The sequence below is a fragment of the Charadrius vociferus genome, unplaced genomic scaffold (assembly GCF_000708025.1).
Source record: "Charadrius vociferus isolate BGI_N301 unplaced genomic scaffold, ASM70802v2 scaffold298, whole genome shotgun sequence".
Lineage (NCBI taxonomy): Eukaryota > Metazoa > Chordata > Aves > Charadriiformes > Charadriidae > Charadrius > Charadrius vociferus.
Genome location: NW_009649936.1, coordinates 4,752,832 through 4,768,628, shown reverse-complemented (window position 1 = coordinate 4,768,628; position 15,797 = coordinate 4,752,832). Strand labels below are relative to the sequence as shown.

The window sequence follows — 15,797 nt, the reverse complement described above, 5'->3', positions numbered from 1 at the left end:
TTGGCTGGTAACACCGGCGGGCGAGGGTGGGGGACCCTCTGCCTTGCAAGGAGGTATGGCGGTGGGGGCTGTGTAGGGGAGTGGCAGAGTCACCCTGGGCTGGTGGGGAGCAGAGGAAGGGCCGGTTGTGGTTCTTCTACTGGGTGCTTGTTGCCAGCTGGGATCTCTGGGTGGTTGAGCCCCCTGGCAGGCGTGGAAGGGGGATTCAGATCGTGTAGGTCGTGAGCTGAGGTACATAACTAAATAACTTGGCTGTTGTGTGAGAGGTCTGTGAGGATTGAAGTCAAATTTCCTACATCCAGTCACCTGCCATTACTGTAAGGGGTCAGACAGAAGGGTGCTGTTATCCATTGTCTATATTTGCTTTTAACTTACTATTTTAGCCGGGGGAGATGTTGAGTAGCTGCTTAAGCAGAGAAAATAAAGCTTGTCTGTTGAAACTGTAAAGATCTGAGTCTACAGTCAGGACTATAAATGAGGATTTTCTCCTTATCGTATATTTTGTATCTCAATCCCAGAACTTCAGTAGTGTATTTTATCTGAATTTAGCTTCTGCTAGTGAATACAGCTATTTTTATGTATGTACCATACAAATATGTACCTGTGCTCCATAATTTGAGCAATACTGAATTGTCTGTGTCCTTCCTGTTTGCTGACATGCAAGTGGTATTCTTCTGTAGAGTCCTGTTGCCATATGTTTATTCCATACTTTCTTGAGACCTAAAGGAGTTGTATTTTTCTTGAATTGTGTAACGTGGTGGTACTTGGCCATACTAACTTTGCCATGAGCACTTCCTAAATGCAGCTTAGAGCATAAAATTCTGGTTAAAAGTAAAATCTTTCTTCCATACCTTTGTTGCGGCTTTGATGCCTCTGATCCAGGAAAGCTGGAACTGGCCTGTACTTTTCCTACAAATGTGGGTTTGAAAGACTGCTGTGGAAGAAATACGAGTAGGAAGCAAAACTGAAAGGAAACATTTAACCTGAGGAATTAGGAAGTGGTTGGAAAGGATAGAAGTGCCAGAGTAGCATTGTCTGTACCAGTGATGATGATCTCCATTTGTCTTGTGCAGCTGGATTCAAGAAGACTGTGGGGACAACATGTTTTGTACCTGTAGGAGATAGTTTCTTGTGGTGTTCTGTAGTAACCTATTCCTTCTGAACTAAGATGTGGTACATAAAGGATCTCATTTTTTCTGCACCTTTCTCAATGCAGTGCAAAATAGTACTAAGATATGTTAAAATTTTGCTTTGGGAAAGCATATTAGATGATTAATGTTTCAGGCAAAGGACGTTGAACCTTTCTTACGTCAGTGTGTATATGGTAGCCTTTTTAAGGTGCAGCAGTGTGCATGTGTACATACATCAGAAATTGGAATTTAGGAGTTTTTTGGTACAGAAATTTCTCTATAATATTAAAATTAATGCACATTCTCTTGCATTGTGGAATTAAAGTTATTTTATAGCATTAGCTTGGCAGAAGAGGAAACTAGTAAACATTTTTTTTGTTTTAACTCAGGATTAAATTGTTTTTATGTGGGATTGGGTTGCAAATAGTGGCAAATATTTTTTGCTCCTCACAAAAGATGAATTCTTCTGGAAAAAATACAAATTCCTCAAAAAGAGCTGTTGTAATTTAGCAAGGTGACTGAGGATCATGCAAATATTTGAGTTAATTAAAAAACTGAGTTATTGTGTCTTTTATAACAGTCTCAAAACAATAGCTTGGCATATGCACATCTGCTCGCATTATTAAAATGTGAATGTTAATTTTCACAGCATTCTGAGGTACATTGCACACATTTTAGGTGAAGAAATGGATACAGGGAGGTAATGTGATTTCTTTTAGGCCAGAGTGGCAAAAATTAGGTTACAAAGAGTCCATCTCGGAGACTTTTGCGTTTAGTTATTACTGGGTAGTTTTCTTCTAAAAAGTTAAGAATTTCTGAAACGATGTAATATAGAGTAATACTTTTGTCCAAGAGGAGGGATTCAAACCGAAAAGAACTTCAAGGCTGTAACAGTCTGTTTGGTTGTGGGTTTGTTGTCATGTTTGTGGGTCTTTTTTGTTTTGTTTTTTTAATTTTTATTTTTTATTTCAGAAGGCTGAGACCAAAGAGGAATTTGTTAAAGTTAGAAGGAGGGATTTGGAAAGGCTGACAACTGAGGTTATGCAATTGCGGGATTTCTTACCCAAAATAGTAAATGGGGATATCCTGGGGACATTCCAGAAACTGGGTGCTCTTGAATCAAGTGAGTAGTACCGTGTTACAAGCTCTTATACTTTCTGCCAAAACTACTTGGAACAAACTGTAATGCCCCTACGAATAGTTGTAGAGTTTGTGGAGGTATTCCAGGTTAAACTATGATGTTCAATGAATGTTTCAGTAAATTAATGTATTTGTAATGAAGGAAATTATAAACTGCATTAGAAATAATTAGGTATGTCAAATGAATCTTTAAAAATATTTTACTGTGGATAAAAACATACTTAGTTCAGGCAGTAAGGGAAGTTTTATCAGGAAAAAAGTGATTCCTCTTGGAGAAAAAGCGAAAATGTTCTGTTTTTCAAAATGTCACTTTAGATGCAGAGCAAAAAACCCCATGGTAAATAGCTGTGGATAAAAAGTTAAATTTAAAGGAAGAGATAATATCATTGTATTTGGCCCATCTTGTTTTTTAGCTTGCATGCTTTTATTGCCATAAATATTCATAATAAAAAACCCACAATGTTGAATACTCTCTGTTATAAAGGTCTTTTTACTGCTGTCCCCAAAGTCCAGTTTTGCAGTGTTACGGTTCTCTGTGCATTATTTTTTCAACAATTGCACCACTCCCAACAAGCCATCAGGAACAAATCTGAGAGAGCTCCATCCCTAGTCTGTAGCTTACATGCAACAGTACAATTCACCTGTTCTTCTAGGAACTGGTTTTGTCTGGAAAGACATGGGACAAGCACTGAGTTAGGTTATAGAGAGTGTGTCTTGTCTGGAATATCAAGTGACTAATTGAAAATTAACTTGCCACAACTAGCTAAGAAAGAATAAGATAGAGCCTCAAGGCCTGTCTCCGATACCAAGTTATATATTGGGGCAGAGCTTTGAGCTGCCTCAACGATCCACTCTTTGGAAAGGTTCATCCATGCCATCAAATCCTGACACAAGTGAGAAGACTGTACCACCTCTACTGATGCCAGTCAAGATATCATCCATGCCACAAGAAGTGATGCAGGATCTGGAAATGTTCTCTTTATGCTACTGCAAGGCATCAAGGGCTGTTTCCAGTTGTGTTAAGTGTTCAGGATCCTCAACTAGTCAGATCCTTGTTTTAACTACTTTTATCAGTGCTCAGTCTCAAGATTTCTCTTGCAGATCCTTCTTATGATCGTTGGGCCAGGCATCAAGGAGACGCTGTCAGAGCCTTCCAACAGCAGGTTTGTGTCATCAACATGGGGATTTTAAGGCTTTCTTCAAATGTTCTGCTGGCTGGCCAGCATTCTCTAGGTCCTTTGGAGGAATACCTGAAGCTGAGTCAGCCTTTGGACTCTCATATCCCTGCAGTGGATATCTGTCTTGCCGTTAATGAGGTTGTGTGAACATCTATTCAGGCTCTTGCCATTGTTTGCCCCTATAGCTGGACAAGTCAAGCGGTGATTTTTGCTACTCCAATCTGCTCCTACCTCTGCAGCATGCAATAAGGCAGACTGAAAGGAGGCTTTGGAGCATATGGTTCATAAAAGGTTGGACATCACTAGGAGACAAGCAGTCTTCAGTCTTGGAATGGTGAGCTCTCTAGTGCTGTTTACTAAATACAGTCTCTTAGTGTTGGCTTATGAAACTTACAGGAGTCCTGTCAGTTACTAGAGATGCGCTTTCACCTTCTTACAGAAGCCTAATGGGTGATTTGTACACCTCTCCAGACTTTCATCAGCTATTGCAGTTTTCTAAGTATTGCAAACAGGAAGTGGTTAGCAGGTTCTCATGTTCCTCAAGAAGTGCAGATTATTCAGAGTTTCAACGCTTCTGGCCCATTCAAGTGTGAGACTGATGGAGTCTTGAATAGCTTTGAGAAACCTGGAGATCTTTGCATGTTTCGCTTTTATATCTAGGTCAATAGGATACCCATTTGTTATGGGAGCATCCGTATGCTCCATATGTGAGATCTGAGCTGGCAATAGTCAATGCAGCTGACATCTACTTTTTGGGTGGTGTCAGGGTCTTCACTAAGGCTTTTGCCAAGGTAATTGTTCATTTCAAAAAGAAAGGTCTGTTTTGTTCTTACTGCACTCCTCAGGAAGAGTGTTTGGCTCCAGGAATCTTAGAAAAATAGCTAGAGCAAATTTTCTCTATTATTATGCCTATGTTTAGTGGAACTCACCACATTGGGGAAATGTTAAAAATTGCTTTTGACATTGATCTAGCATTTGGATCAGTAGAATTGGAATTCCATCACTTGTTGGCATTCATCTTAATTGTACTTATTTCTCCACCTCCCAGAGCTTAGGTCTCCAGCCCAGAAAGTCTCCTGGTGTGACCTTCAACATGGATGAGAATGAGCCCACGTGAAAAGGCTTGAAATGTGGGCCGCCTCTTCTTTTGCTGCGCTCATTGCCTTGTTCTGCTTTTAAATCTGCTGTCTCTATCAGGGGCAAATGCCACCTCTTCCCAGAGTCTGATTCCCCACTACAGGGATAAAGTTACATATTTCTTGTTTGTGTAAGGATGCTGTTTCATATTTCTTGCCCATCCGAGTAGGCAGCGAAAGCTGCCTCATCACTTGGTGGAGACAGACAGTCTGAGCCTCAAGATTTTGGTGTCAAGAGGGAAGGAACTTTATTACTGGGGGTTGGGACTTGCAGCCAGTGGGAGAACCTGTTGGGATTCCCTGTGTTCTGCTCAGGACCACAGTGTGCAGGAGTCAGCAGCACAGCTGCGGTCTTTCGTATCAGCAAAATGTCTGCCGTGGTGTGTCAGGAGGCTGTCAAATGTCAAGGCTGGTGCATGAAGCCTTGAATTCACTCTCAGAGCAAAGGCATGCACATCTGGGAGAGCTGACTGGATGTAATAGGGTGAATTTCCAGGAGTGAGACACAGCTAGAAGTAGTTCTCTCTTCATCAGCTTCCAGCATTACCCATTTTTTCCCTCTAGAATGAACCTAGTTTCCCTTGACATAAAACATTGTGGTACCTTAGACACATCCATCTTCTATCTGGAGGAATTCAAAAGATACGGGTGGCATTGTATTAACACTCAGTAAATACTGTTCCCCTTCTGGCTCAGTTTTGCTTCCAAGACCTTTGAAGTCTGCCGGTGAAGGATGTGGCGTCGTTGTGTGTTTGCTGGCTGTGCTGATACTGGATTCAGGGTGGATCCATCCTCTTGAAGGCTGGAAGTGATTCTTCTCATTCAGGAGAGCTTGTTTCCTTCCAGCGAGAGAGATTTTCGCTGGGAGTTGTGTTCCACTGGATGTGCTTACCTTGCAAGGATAAACAGGTTCTTGGTCTCCCACTGATAAGCAGAGCATGCCCTGCTCTGGCTCAAGACGTCTTTCTGTCAAGTACTTAAGACTGACACCCACTTAGTAATAGGTCCATGGGACTGAATTTTCTTTGCTTGACAGAAGGAAAGAAAGTTTCCTACCCCTGACCAGAGTTATTCCTCAAAAGCTCAATGAATCCATTCCCCCGTTAATTCTTTTTCTTTGGGTTGTGGGTTGAAAAGAACTGAATGCTTGGAGAGCATGCCCTGGCACATACATGTTTCCTAGGAGTGGACCCTTGCCTGGACTTTTTGGTTTCTGTTAAAAAGTCTCAGTATTAATGGCTTAGAAACACGCAAGGGCAGAGTGGAAATACGTTTCACCTCTTTAGAAAAGCCGTTTGTGTCTAGATCATCTTTTATACTTACTACTCAAAGCAATGTGTATATATTTGAGGTGATAACGGTTTGTCAGTTACGACCAAAAAAGGAAGGAGTTTATTTCCAAATAATGTAGAATTGCTAAATAAAAGGCCAGAATCCATGACGTTTGTGTAATAAGGACTGTTTCTTTTAATGATACTATCTTTTTATGATGGAATTTGATAAGCTTTTTGGTAAATACATCAAAAAATATTGACCATGTGTAAGGGGAAGTATCTGAAGTGTGTTAAGCCATAGAGCATACTCATGATCAAGGGTATGGCACTCAAAGTGGAGTCTAACTTGTTTTTTAAGCTAATCAATTACAGTAGGTGCTGTTTGGAAATTACTTTTTGGGATTACTTAAATGTGTTTCCTTTTTTTTCAGTATAAATACTTAAGCATCCAGAACCATGTTTTTTAAAGTAAAATACAATACACAACAATTGTTAAAAAGATCCTTCAAAGTGATGTTTGTTTTTTTTTTTTTTTAAACAAGCATCATGATCATGAAATACAGTATTTATCTTCATTTCCATTTACTAAAATAAAGCATCTAAATTGGAATGTATTTCTCATATCATCAGAGATTAATTTTTTTAAAGGAATTGTAGAATTTGCTAGTCGCTGACATAATGTTTAAATAGTTTATAATGTCTATAATACTTTATAAACATCAGTTTAAAACTTTTGGAGTAGTTGCATTTCATTCTTACTTTTCATATAATTTTTACGTTGTATATTGAAACACTCACTTTTGACTGATCTTGATATTATTTTTCTTGGATTTTCGCTGTGCTTGCTGAATTTCAAAGATACCAGGGTTGAAAAACATAATGAAAACAAACAAAAGTAGAAAATTGAGTAAACTTTTAAAAGTCCCTGAGGAGCTGGAGCTCAGTTCCAGGGTGACATCTTATTGGCACACGGTATTTAACAGCTAGATGTGAGTCTTTTGGTCTTTCCTGGTTTTAAATCAGAAACATCATGTTTGTTTAGTTTCTTTTATGAACTGTTGAAATGTGGCAAATTGCTATATACCAGTTTAGCCACGAGGAGGTGATCTAACACAAGCAAATATTTAAAGCACCTCATTAAGTTGCACTTAGGGGATTCTTTTTTCTTTAGAGTAAGCGCGTTGGTCATAAGTTATTACTTCGTTTATCTGATTTATTCTATCGCAGATATGGAGAAAAAGGAGCAGGAAATAGAGCAGCTGAAAATGGACTGTGAACACTTCAGAGCCCGTCTGGAAACAGCCCAGGCAGATTGCATGAGAGAGAAGAAGGTAGACTTGCTGTCAGAATATTGGTATCTGTATGCTTGAGTTTTAATAACAGAAGTCGTAATGATCAGATTTTCATGTTCATGTCACAAAATACATCCTCAGCCTGAAAAACAATCTAGGGTTTCTATTCATATAGTCAGGTGATGGGTAAATTACTTACCTATAAGTTCATAACTAGATGTGTTTTTCCCCTTGATATTTCTAGAGCAAAAGGGTCAATATTATAACTAGACAAAGTATAAGATGCAGTACCAAAAAGTATTCTGTGTGTACAAATAGAGGTAGCAACTGACAGTTGGTCTCCCACTTCAGTACATAAGTTCCGTACTGTGTGAGGAGCGGTTGTGAGGGGTTGTGTTACGGGCTTCTTGGCAGGGTTCATTTTGGTGTATGTAAAGTTAAAAATCAAACACTAACATTTTGTTTATATTAATGTGTTGAAGTAAAATATTGGGTATTTGGGAAGATTGTGGTGTAGCTGGCATCAGAAGATCCTTTGCAGAATCTGTTCAGAATTTAATGTAACTATAACATATTGTAAAGAGGACAATAGAAGATAATGTAAGCAATGCAATGTACAAAATGAAACTGGCGTCTCTTTTGTCTTGCTGTAAGCTGTGTGCCTTTGTTTAGTTTTAATAGTCTTTCTCGATGCACCTATTGATCCAATTGCCATGTACAGCTGTGAGTCAAAGAACAATTACAGGGCTCCTTTTGCTCTGTAAATAAGGTATTTAGTGATTATGAGAGGGGAGATTCTGAACAATAAAGGAATAGCAAAGACCGTGACTTCTCAGACTGTGGGTCTTCTGTGAAGCCATTGGGGTTCAAATAGGATCATACAGACTAGTGGCTTAATTTCTCAGAGGTGTGAGAATTGGTTGTGATTATTTGCTGCAAAAGTGAATTTCCTTGGAGCTGATAGCTATCTTCAGTAGTCAGCAGAAGCTCACTTTGTTGGGGTTCTGGAGTTAGCATCTGCCAGCCTTGGGATTGCACAAGGGCAGATGAATCTACGGAAACTGTTTCATTTTTGAAAAGGAATAAATGAAGAGTTCAGGCATGCAGTTTTAGGGCATATCTGTGTGGACAAGTCATCCTGGAATGGGGTTTGATATGAATGTTAAAGTATGATGGAATAGTTGTCTATCTGGATACTCCTTACTTCAAAATAAGTATCTTCTGGGATAGCTATTGCAGTTCGGCAATAGTACTCATTTAGTTTTGCAGTGCACCCAGGTCTTTAGTTATATAATCATCCAGGATGAAGTCTCTGTAAGACTTAATGGTGCTGCTTTACATATTAATGAAGTGGGTCCCACCCACCCTTTGATTTTGTTAATATTACAAAATAAATGGCAAGTGGTCTAGGTTTGTGATTTCTTTTGGATAAAAGTTTTACTTGAAGCATGGATAGCTTACTAAGAGTAGTTGTTGTCTTAGCGTGTATTTTTGCTGTTGTGCAGTATACACTGGTTTTCTAAATGGCTTCTGTTACGTGCCACAAAGGCGTATTTGTCTGAGTGGATTGTGCTTATGTACACTGTGAAATCCTTTAACTCTTTAGGATAAAAGAAGATGGTGTAGGTATATGTGCGATTTTTGTTCCTGTTAATCACTTTGCATGGTGTTTTCCATTTGGTTGCTATCCTGCTATACGCATCCTTGTGTATAGTTTCTAAATTATTTTCTACTTATCTTCTGAAGGAAGAGGAAATGATTCACTGAAATAAACATAAAATAAATGCATTTTCAAGTTGATCAGTGCCATTTTCTTAGGGTATCATAAATCAACATTTTGCATTCCAAAATTGCTGTACAGTGCCGTATCACTGATTAGGGAATTGCTGTCCTTTCTGAACCTGAGCAAGACTTCAAATGCACATGTTATTCTTGGCTAATGTCTTCTTTGTCTGTCTTTTCATAGTTGTGTCCTTAAGCACTGCTATATTCTTGTGCTTTGACCCTTTCCTGAAGATGGTAGTGTTGCATAGCACAGTGATAGCTTCGTGATGTGAACTCTCAGGAGTGCTGCTTCGAGCTAGGTTATTTGCTTTTGCAGGCTCCGTTTATTTTCCTGGGTCTTTAATGTACTATTTGGTTTTCCTTGCTTCGTACCTTTGTTCTGATGTTGCTTTTGATCTATTAAAAATTCTGGGATTTCTTGTGCTGGCTTTGCATCCTTGTTGGGGAATCTAGCTTTGATATTACAGAGTTTTATGTCTTACTATTCAATATTAGCATCCAAATGCAAAAAAAAAAATAATTATGTATTAAAAGATACATTTTCCTAAGACAAGGACAATGCAGAAAAGAAAGGCAGGGACAATATAGGATTTGACAGGAAGATGGCTGATGCACATGGTGGCAGAAAAGCTGATAGGTCTGGGAGTAAGTTATGTAAAAGATAAAATTTGGCTAACGTGCTTAAAAATGATCAAAGCATTAAGATATAAGAGACTTTTCCTGGGACTTCTATGCCTAGGGAATCGGCAGCAAGTGTCAGTGTTTTGCATATATTAAACTATAAGGTGAAAGAGACTCCAGAGAGTAAATATGCATGGAAATCTGCTTGATAAATTTAATCTGAACTTTACAAATCCTAGCCTGTGTGTTCCATCGGCAGCATGATAAAGCAATGCAAATCAGGGTGTCAGGTGTGATACAGGAGGCTAGGCTGGTAATTGATGACAGAGTACGGGCAGCTTTGTAATGGCTGATACCATGTTATGTATGTTTTCAGATGAGTTTGTTTCTATTCTTTCCAAACCTTCAACACAAAGCATTGAGGTGAACCCCTAAAATGACAAGATACTTATTTTAAAATCTTGGTGGGAATACGTGCTTGAAAGTTCTGTTCTGTTTACTTGCTTTCAAAATTGTCATACAAGATTCCTTCTCATTTCCCCAGACTTCATCCTGATAGCTAAAGACCCAGGGGAGGCTGGGCTGGGGAGGGTGCTTTCTGCGGTGAAGTCTGACAATCCCATGCCCACAAAATGGACAGAGCAAGATACTTCTGTTTGTTTGGCATTGTGTGACCTGTGATTCTCTCTGTCTCTCTTAATACTTGAGTTAGCATCATTTTTCTTGATTGGCCTTTGTCTTTCCCTGCGGCACTGTCTAATACCACCCCACAGGTATTGGGGAGCCCCCACCCACCCTGACAAATCACAGACTACAGAAGCCCTGCCATCATCTCACTGTCCACACTAGCTCTAAGCTGAGAAGTGCGGCAGCTTTGCTATCCCTGTGGCAATTGGTAGGAAGCCAGTGAGACCTAGAATCATACCTGATCTCATGGTATTCTTCTGGCCAGCTTTCCATGTGATTGGAAAAAAGTACTGTCAAATTGAAACTGGGTCTTTACTGTGTTGAATTGCTCTGTTCTCTCTTTATGCTTTGTGGCAAGGACCACTGAGCAGCTCACTTAGGTGATGGATGCAAGTGCATCTTGGTATGAAAGGGTCTCCAAACTTCAAACCTTAGGTGTGTTTTTCCAGGCACTGTCTTACTTTGCCACTGCTGATCAGGAATATGCCACCAGAAAAAAGTTGGAAGAGACAACAGTATTTATCCTAGGTACCCAGCAACTCTACTGTCTTGGCTAAGGCAGAAGTCTGTTTTGAAAAACAAAACAACCCTCTCTTCCTAAAAGATGTTTCCGGTATCTTTTGTAAGGTGTCTGGAAAGGCTGACCTCTGATACAGAAATCCCTTCTCTCTCAAAGAGATGTGTAGCTGTTTGCTTAGGAGGAGCAGAGTCTCCTGTCAGGCTTCTGTAGGTGCCATTCAGTCTCGGTGGGTCACTTGGTCTGACCTTGTGGACAGGCTTCTGGTTACTGTCAGCCTCCACGATGTACTTACTACTTAGATATAGCTCAGGAGAGAAGGTATGTATCTGCAACTGCTGTGAGTTTGCCACCCCATCCCCCCACTCCCGTCTCCCCATTTCATGTATGTCTGTGATGCTGTTTCTTGTTCTGTCCCCTAGCCTAGAAACACGATTTGGCTGACATGAAGTGCAACCAAAATTTCCTTATGTTATTTCAGGAGAAACTAGACCTCCGCCAGCAGCTGAATGAGGCCAAGCAGCAGCTCCTGCAGCAAGCAGAGTATTGCACAGAAATGGGTGCAGCGGTGTGCACGTTGTTGTGGGGTGTATCTAGCAATGAGGAAGCTGTTAAAACCATTCTAGGAGGAGTAAGTATGGCAGGTGAATACTTATCAGTGGTAATGCTGTTAGGTCTTTCAAATAAGGACCTTGCTCTGTAACACACTTTAAGGATTTATTTCAGAAACTGTTTGGACTGGGAATACGTTTTCTGAATTGTATGTTCTTTGGGAACCATCCATTCTCATTTAAGAAGTGTTGGAACTAAAATGTTATGAAGCAGTTTGGGAATAAATGCAGTAATTAATTCTTGTCTTACCAAACAAGGATTATCTGTTTTCCACCACAAACAGTTAAACTGGAAACAAGGCTACAGCTAGCACAATTTAAATATCTGTGCAAGCTAACAGAAGAAGAAAATAATTCTTGGTCACGCGCAGCAGTTCCCATGCCTGTAGAGAGCTTGGAGGAGCTATTTCCATGGAAGGGAGACAGATCCATCCATTCTCAACTTCTTTAAATCTCTGTGCTGCCTTAATACTTGCACGAGTCTTGGAAATTTACAGATCCTAGCTGCTTTGGGTCTGAATCTTATTAAAACTTCAATGTTAAATGTGGACAGGTATCTTATTTGAAAAAACAAAACAAAACAAAAAACACGCAAAACAACAGTTAAAGACAACAGTAGTATTACAACTAACACAGTTTCACTGCCAAGTGCAGCTGATGGAATTGGGGATCAGAGGAACAGACTTGAAAAAATATGATTTTTCAGTCTTGTCACAGCCAACGTGAGAAGAAATTGTTGCGTTTAATCTGAGTGAATTGATGCCACAGTTTCTTCTGTCTTGATTTTTCAGCAGTGTGTTGAACAGCTGAGTCAATAGCATTAGTTCATTATAGCAAGTGGTAAACTAGTGTGTTTGTAAGAGGCTTTTCAGGTTGGGTGCATCAAAATATGATTATAACTTTATATTGGCTATTAGAAAGCTGTACAGTGATAACCGTTGGTGATAATTTCTGATGATTCAAGATCCAAGCAGCAGCAGTTACTAAGGAAAAAAGTATGCAAAACCACTGTATAAAGCAGTTAAAAAAAAAAAAAAGGCAGGTGGGTACTATAGAGCCCCCACATAGTAATAAAAACAGTATAAAATTACTTTCCCTATTTTCAGAACAGTTTATAACTGTAAGAGTCAGCAGTATTTAGTGACTAGCCATTGTTATTTGGCTTGTGAAATAGTATTGAAATGGTGTGTTTCCCACAAAGAAAACACTAGCAGTGATGAAGATTACCATATTTCTACAAGATGAGAGTAAAATTAGTAGAAGCCCTGTTGAAAGCAGTCTGAAGTATCAAAATTAAGTAGAATTAGGTAAATCTAAAACTGTTACCTGATGATTTATATCAGGGTTAAAAGCCCAACTGTGAAGATGCAATACTTTTGTTCCTAGGTTTGTTTGAGATGCAAAATAGAATCATACAATGGTTTGGGTTGGAGGGGACCTTAAAGACAATCTAGTTCCAGCCTTCCAACCCCCCTGCCATGTGCAGGGACACCTCCCACTAGACCAGGTTGCTCAAAGCCTCATCCAGCCTGGCCTTGAACACCTCCAGGGATGGGGCATCCACAGCTTTGCTGAGCAACCTGTTCCAGTGTCTCACCGCTCCGAGTAAAGGATTTCTTCCTAATATCGAATCTAAATCTACCATCTTTCAGTTTAAAACTGTTACCCCTTGTCCTGTCATTATACTCCCTGATAAGGAGTCCCTCCCCCATCTTTCCTGTAGGCACCCTTTTAGGTACTGGAAGGTTGGAATACTTCTACTATAGTAATTCCCAGCAATCATTAGAGCCCATTGACCTGCTATACTTCTGGTGAAGGTCATAGCAACATTTTTGGGCATTGTTTTCTTGTGATGGTGCACATAACGTGGTAAGAAATGTGCCTGGATATGCAGCAAGACTACTAGGAAAAACATAAATGGATTGTGTGGCATTGCATCAACCACAGATTACAACTGTCAGTGAGTCAGGTTATTAAAAGATGATGGAGATTTGTTATACAAAGGTTTTGGTTTGGGTTATTTTTGGACAAGTTGTACAGCATGTAGCATCTTCTTCCCTCCCCTGAGAAGGTGCTATGAACTACAGAAATGTATAGGAACATCAAGAGTGCTTTGAAACTGTTGCTCATATTTAAGCATGTGGGGAGGGTGGCATCAATTCAAAATCACTTCATGCTTTAGGGAACAATGCTCAAGCTTTTTTCAGTCTTTGCACAGACCTGGAGGTAGGTCTTTCATGCAGTTCTACAATGCAGATTGAAATGATGTTTGGGACCAATATAACTTGTGTCCATACAGGTTGGGAAACTCAAAACTTGAGCAACAAATTTGAAATGTAACACAAGTAGTTTTCAAGGGAGTGAGGGGAAGATGCTTACTGTTCCTGCCCGCGTGTAACATTTCTAGAGAGAACTTGGAGACATCCAGAGAAGCAGCATGAGAGAGAGTTTTCAAGGATGCCTACCTGCATGTGCCAAAGAAGTAAATTAATTCCCATGAGATTGTTTTAGATGTCTTTCAAAAAACTTCAACCAGATAGCCACATGACAGGGCTCTCACATGGAAATGCAAGCTGAAGGTTTGATTTCAGAACAATATCAACGCTTGCTTCAACTTAAGAAATTTTGGATCCTACAAGGTGGTCTGCTACTTCAGTTATCTGCTGTGGTGACAAACGGCTTTATATAGTATGGCAGCAATTTTGCACATTAACTGATGTTTTCACACAGGAGTTACTTGGACAGCAAAGGGTTCATTGCAACATCTGAGCTCAAGCACCTTAATGGCTGCTCTCAGAACTGTCCTTATCAACGTCAGTGGGTGAGACATTCTTCAGTCCCATGAAAATACTGTCAAGCTAATAAGAGACTGCACAGAATATGTAATGTTTGCTATTTATAAACCTGATTGGTCTATGCTGCAGCTCCTCAGACCTCGCCACTAGTTAATTAACAGCTATTTGGAAAGAAGGCTCAGCAGAGAGGATACCAGCGACATATCAAGAGACTAGCAAATAGAAGTTTTTGCTTGTTTTCTGTGCAACATACCAACTACTTGGTTTGCTTAGTACTCTTACATTCCCATGTGAATACATATTTTCCTAAGAGCTTATACTAGTCTGCTGTAGTAGGCTCTCTTCGTTTTCTCTCACGCCCTCTGCTTCTTGAACTATAGTCACTGCTTATGTTAGAATTGCCATCTTTGAGGTGTGGTGTCCATATAAGTATAAAAAGTACATCCAGCACGTGCAGAAGTGCACGTTTTTCCATTCTGTTTCCCCAGGATCCCTTCATTCCTGTTATCCTGGGACCACAGTATCATTTGTGAAGATCCTGAGTATTGGCTGACCCTGCTTTTTATGCCCTGTTGCTGGAGTCACCCTGCAGGAACTGTATGTCTTTGATGTGAATGTGCAGCAGTGGAGGGATCAAGAAATATTACCAGTAGCTTTGTGCATATTGTGAAAACAGTAGTTTTGACAAAATACTAAAATTTTCAGTCGCTTTGCAAAAATGAATGAAAGTTCAGGCATTTCTTGGGCTGTCCCATTGGGTTGTTGCTGGGAATGACTAAAAGTTTCAGCTGCTTCATGAAACAACTGGAATACCTGGCATTATGGGCGCTCTGCTATGCTATTTTTGTTATGGAACCCAGCATCCTTTGTGTGGAATAGTGTCCAAGCAATGTTTTACAGGTCAGAATTATTAGTAAACAGAAACAGTTCTCTCCATCTTTCTTTGTGGGCTGTGTCTGCACCTCGGACCAGGCTCTTTGACCTGGTCTGAGCTTTGTACCAGGTGACTGCTTCCTCAACCGAGATACCCCAAAATGGAGGAGTGTTCCAGCTTAGGGGAGAAGACTGCATAACATAATTATGCATTGTACTCCTATTTGTATGCTCTGGCGTGATGATTGTCTTTCTCAAGCGACATTGCTGACTTAAATTCAACCTGTGACCCAGGAGAGACCTCCGTTTCCATTTCTAAAGAGCTTCTACCTAGCCTGTTGTTCTTTATCCTGTATTGAGCAATTAATGAATCCTCTTAGGATCCAATTGAATTCTTTTTTTCGGGCTATTTCGTTGGTTTTCTTAGGAAATTCATGGCAAGTCACTATGTCAGGCTGCTCTCCAGTCTTCAGCTGGGTAGGGTTTTGACAAAAGCTGCTGTACTAACCCGGGTAAATGTGAAACATCTGGTGTGGCTATTGCAATGCAAAGAGATAATATCCTCACTTTTGAAAAGAAGCTTTAATTCTGCTGTTTGATATATATTATTGTGGGTTTATGAGGTAAATACCCAATGGTTTAGTTTTATAAATAAATGTATCATTGAGTAGTTTCCCATTTTCTTCTGAGGTAGTGGTTTCAAATATTAGGGGAATCAAACATGTCACTTGGTGCATACCTGATATTTTCTGTCGTTT

General features: G+C 39.9%; 1 protein-coding gene across 1 annotated transcript in view; it reads left to right on the top strand.

Annotated features, from left to right (window-relative positions):
- The first annotated feature begins 55 nt into the window (after nt 1-55).
- Nucleotides 56-15,797, top strand: part of HSF2BP (heat shock transcription factor 2 binding protein) — a 35,247-nt gene continuing 19,505 nt past the window's right edge. Inside the window, exons 1-4 of the mRNA XM_009891384.1 lie at nt 56-61; nt 2,103-2,253; nt 7,086-7,189; nt 11,242-11,391. Coding sequence (XP_009889686.1) covers nt 56-61; nt 2,103-2,253; nt 7,086-7,189; nt 11,242-11,391 — 411 coding nt within the window. The remainder of the gene's footprint in view (nt 62-2,102; nt 2,254-7,085; nt 7,190-11,241; nt 11,392-15,797) is intronic.